Source organism: Lactuca serriola, chromosome 7, assembly GCF_051521515.1.
Source record: "Lactuca serriola cultivar US96UC23 chromosome 7, Lser_US96UC23_V15, whole genome shotgun sequence".
Taxonomy (NCBI): Eukaryota; Viridiplantae; Streptophyta; class Magnoliopsida; order Asterales; family Asteraceae; genus Lactuca; species Lactuca serriola.
In genome coordinates this window covers 155,037,425-155,042,598 of record NC_136414.1, presented here as the reverse complement: position 1 = coordinate 155,042,598, position 5,174 = coordinate 155,037,425, and the positions used below count along the sequence as shown (strand labels likewise).

General features: G+C 35.9%; 1 protein-coding gene across 1 annotated transcript; it reads left to right on the top strand.

Annotated features, from left to right (window-relative positions):
• Positions 1-1,841: 1,841 nt before the first annotated feature.
• On the top strand, positions 1,842-4,823 carry LOC145061239 (ABSCISIC ACID-INSENSITIVE 5-like protein 7). The gene is made up of 5 exons (XM_079008669.1): positions 1,842-1,992; positions 2,844-3,952; positions 4,019-4,090; positions 4,179-4,208; positions 4,457-4,823. Exons 2-5 carry the CDS (start codon positions 2,906-2,908, stop codon positions 4,529-4,531), a joined length of 1,224 nt encoding a protein of 407 aa, XP_078864795.1. The 5' UTR covers positions 1,842-1,992; positions 2,844-2,905; the 3' UTR covers positions 4,532-4,823.
• The last annotated feature ends 351 nt before the right edge of the window (positions 4,824-5,174 follow it).

Here is a 5,174-nt window from a genome sequence, read left to right as displayed (position 1 = left end):
TGATTTTTCGATCATCTTCTCCGGTTAAACTCGATCTTCCGGCGAAACCATTTTTTTTTTTCTGGGAACCAATATATGAATGACTTCATTCCAACATTAGATCGACCTCCATGGCTACCTGAAAACATATAAGAAATCGGTGGGGTTCCAAATCAAAAATCTTGAAATCTATGTGTTCTTTGTTCGTTCTTGTTCTTGGAACAAAACCCTAGAAAATTGAGGAGGGGTAGTTATACATCTCCGACGAGCCCTCCTTGGTTCTCTTGTCTCGTCGCCAGCAGCAACCCAACCGAATACGGTCTGCAACAGTCACCAATCAAGGAGAGCACCATCGGTGCTCGGTTTAACTGAGGAAGGAAGAAGAACGAAAGTAGCAGAGCTGTTGTGGAGTCGACAGGAAATAAGGAAATGAGAAAGGGGTTTCGACTCTTGGTTTGATTGAGAAAAGAAGGAAGAAAAATCGACGGCAGCAAGGCTGCCGTCAACTGTTGCAGCTAGGGGCTCCTTCGGCAGCCTCGTGGTGGTTCTTTTCTGATCTGGTCAGCAGAAAACACGAAAAGGGGAAGGGGTAATGCAAATCCACGACTTCAGGGGGTGTTTGGGTGGTGGTACGGGACCTTCAAAAACACAATTCTGTGTAAGGTGTTTGTGTGTGTCGGATCTGATAAACCCATATTTATTCCTTGTTCATCATCTTCCTAAGCAACTGATACAAACCTAAACCCCATTTCCAATCGAGCAACAATCAACAGAAATCAATTTATAGATCTCGAAAATAAAGAAGAAGAAAAATTGAGAGACCGACCCTCCTTGGATCAAGAAGGTGCAGAAGTGAGCTCTCGATTTCTGGGTTTGAAATAGCCTGAAAACTCGCATTTGGTGGAGGCTCGTTGAGAAGATGACCGGAGAGCCATCGAATGTGAAACCTTCAATAACAGGTTGAAAACCCACTAGTTACCGGTCATGCTGGTATAATGTAATACGTTTCAACAAGTTCAAATGTTAATAAAACAAATAAAATAATTTAGTGAACAAATGTGACCAAAAGTTAAAATATGTTACCATCTCAAGTAATTATTCAAAATATTAATAGTATAGAGAATAAAAAATGTAACTTTGACTAAGTTCGATTTGTTAGGATTAATGCATAATAATTTATTGATCAAATAACAACGAAAACAAAGTTGGTATTTTAAATTTCGTATTCCCCAAAGTCATGAATCTGATTAGAATATTTAGACCAATATTTATTTAGCCATAGGTGTTTAAAAGTGGAGACACATAGCAATTAGCATAAACTGATAAATATGAGTTGGTAAACTAAAGAGTGGGGCATATGGATTGCAGTTAGGGATCCTCTTGGGAGCTTCTAGGGCTTTAACATTTTTATTCTTATTTATTTTATAGTTTGTAAACAACGAAATTTATTACTACAAATATTTATTATTTATTGTTCTCTTTGTGATTTTAAGTCTGTAACCTCATAAATTCACATACAAACAACACAATTATTTCTTTGTTAATTCCATATTAATCCCTACATGATTAAGCTCTCAAGATTAAGAAGCCGAGTATTTTAATTCTTATGCTTGTATCGATAATATATTCAAGTAGCTCGATTCAACTCTACCTAAATCGAGTCCAATTAAAGTATTTTTCGAGTCGGATCTTAGTTTCTCGGTAGTTAGCTTGATTCTATTACACCTGTGTGAAGCAAAAACAACATATGATCTATAATGAATTTTGAATAATGAAGGGGCATTTATGTAAAAGTTGAAAGATAACGGGGTGTATATATACTTTTTAGAAACACTTGCATAAATCTCAACAACCTACGCTTTATGAAGACAAACATGAATGAATTGAGTACCGAAGTTTTTACCATTTAAAAGGAGCAGAAGACACTTGTCATCTCTTCCGAGCAAACAAGAAACGAAAGGACACGCCGCTCTTCCCCTCCACCCTCTCCCTCTCATCTCTCACTCTAAAAGGGTAAAATCGTCTTCAAATTTCACACTCAGCTGAAGATATTTCTCTCTAGTTTTCTCTTCTTTTTATATTTCTTTTCAACTTTTATCTATGATAAAGATTTGATCTTCTGAATTCTTTAAAGCTTATTTTTCTTACCATTTGATGTGATTGGTCCAAACTTTTTGGATCCAGATCTTTGGTTTTCTTGGTTTATTGTATCTAGTTGATGATGAAATTGTTGCTTTGTTGTTGAGTATAGTTCTAATCATGTTTATGGATAGTGTTCTAGCTTTATTCCTCTTTGTGAGCACAAAGAAAGATAACAAAAAGTCAAAAAATTATGCATAAAGATTGTGATTTTTATTATATTTGTTCTTATGCTAATCTTTCTTGATAATTTGATTTGTAGCTATGGCATCTGGGTATTTTGGGGGTTTTGACCTTTGAAGCAACATAGAGATTATTAGTTCATTTCATATCTTGAATATTCCAACTGGATTTAGAATTTTTAGCTTAATTGGCTTTGATTTTGTTAGTTTAACCCTAAAGATATTTATTTTAATACTATTTTATATCCAATTTTATGAATGAAAATGATAATATTGATAACTCAATCTTCACTTCAAAGTCAAACTTGGACTTTTTAACATGTTCATCATTACCCTTTTTTCTTCCTTTTTTTATGAATTAAACCATTAATAATTTAATATTGTTTTGCTTTGCTTACGAATATCCTATTGCAATAGAATTGCAAAAATCTTGTTACTAAATCTTAGATTCTTGTTATTACTTTGTTAAGAAAGTTTGATACTTTTTAATTCTTGACTAATTTTCTCTTTTTTTTTGGATGAATTTTGCATCTGGGTATGAAGAAATCAAAGCCATAGCGATTCATCTGCATTCCATTTGATTTGGGGATTCAAGATTCAAGAACATGAGTTCATTTATCAACTTCAGAAACTTCGTTGACACATCGCAACCAGAGATGAATGGAATCAGACAAATGGCACCAAATTCACCATTAACCCGACAATCTTCAATCTATTCCTTAACTTTCGATGAGCTACAGAACACATTAGGTGGAGGTGGGAAGGATTTCGGATCGATGAACATGGATGAACTTTTGAAGAACATTTGGACTGCGGAAGAGACTCAATCAATGGCGCTGACTTCTAATTTTGGAATCCCGAATAACGGGAACGGGAATATACAAAGACAAGGATCATTGACGTTACCAAGAACACTTAGCCAGAAAACCGTCGATGAAGTCTGGCGAGAGTTGATGAAGAGTAACGGCGGAGGAAAAGGCGGCGATTTGATCGGAGAAATTAATTTACAGGCGGAGCAACGGGAACCCACTTTGGGGGAGATGACATTAGAGGATTTCTTACTGAAAGCAGGCGTCGTAACTGAAAATAATCAAATTCAAACGAATGAAGGATCTATGAGACCTCAGAACCCTCAAAACGCTCAAAACAGCTCGTATTTTGGTGATGTTTCACAGAATGTCGAAAACAATAGCTTCATTTTCGGGTTTCAAAACCCGAATCAAAACCATGGATTTCAACAGCAAATCACAGAGAATAAAAATGGACTCAACCTGCAACCAAAACCAAATCCAAATCAAAAATCGCAGCCTCAGCCGCAGCCTCTTTTCCCGAAGCAAGCGGCGTTGGACTTCACGGCGCCATTGAATGGTAAATCTGAAAACCCGATGAAGATTAATGTGGTTCAAGCTAATGGGGTCGAGAACGGAGTGATGAACATGAAGAAACTTGGGGGTCCTGGCGCAGGATCTCCACGTAATTTGATCCCAAAAACTAACGTCGATTCAACTCCATCACCTCCCTTTTATGCTTTTGATGAAGGTGGTTTTCGTGGGCGGAGAAGCAGCGGTACTTTAGAGAAAGTGGTGGAGAGACGGCGGAGGAGAATGATCAAAAATCGAGAATCTGCTGCAAGATCTAGGGCTCGAAAGCAGGTCAGTTTCCATTATCTTACTATTCATAACATGATTAGAGAACCAAAATTAACGATCTTGTTACAGGCGTATACTTTGGAATTGGAAGCAGAAGTTGCAAAACTTAAAGAATTAAACCACGAATTAATGAAAAAGCAGGTATTTAATGTAAATCTATCTTTGATCATCGTTATCATATTAATAAACTCGCTTAATTGTGTTTCTTGATGATCGATTTTCACTGCAGGAAGAAATCACGGAGATGCAGAGGAATCAGGTAGGAAGAGATTCCTTCATCTTCCATTTTTCTCCGTTGACTTTTGGAGTCAAACTTTTTTTTTTTAAAAAAAACCAAATTCCAGATGTATAAATTCATTTTTTCGCTCAAAAAGTTTTCCCTCCTAAAAATTTTTCATATAGATTACTGTAACTATGATTTAATTCTTTTTAACGAAAACCCTTTTCATATAATTCAATGTCAATATTTCATCCTTTGACTCTGAAAAGTCAAATCTTGTTATCCAGATAGTGGAGAAGATGAAGCTGCCATGGGGGAGTAAGAGGCTATGCTTACGAAGAACGTTAACAGGGCCTTGGTAGACTTGATAAACAATGATCTGATTAGATGTAAAAGGTGAATTGGAAAAGATATAAATGATGTGGGTATGAAATTTTATCATAGATGTGGGATTGTGATCTTGTTAACTGTGTCTGGGTGTGTAATTATATTATAGACCAGATTAGCAAGCAAGCAAGCACCTGATAATTTGTGCGACTTATTTTTGAGAGGCGAATCTTGTATGTTAAGTTTTATAGATCATGTAGATCAAATGCAAACTCTATCATGAATATTTGTTTGTATTCTTGATTTGGTTTACAAATCCTTGCATAACTACCAGGGTGAGCAAAATAGGCTAGAAATGATTGGGTACTGAATATCTAATTTGGTTCGGTTCTTGGTTCCTTTGTATCCATAAATTCGGTTCTCAGTTTTTCAGTTATGGTTCGGTTTGGTCTGCTGCTTCTGAACACTAATAACAACTAGGAGTGAACAAAATATTATTGGAACCCAATCGGAATCGAAACCGATTGAAGCCAAATATGTAATTCGGTTTCACCATATCCAAAAATTAGGTTCTAGTTTGATTTGATTTAGGAATTGAACTCACATTTTTTTTACTATTTGGCTTGAAACCACAAACAACCGGTACAACGATATGACTTTTCTTGTCTCTGGTTGGTT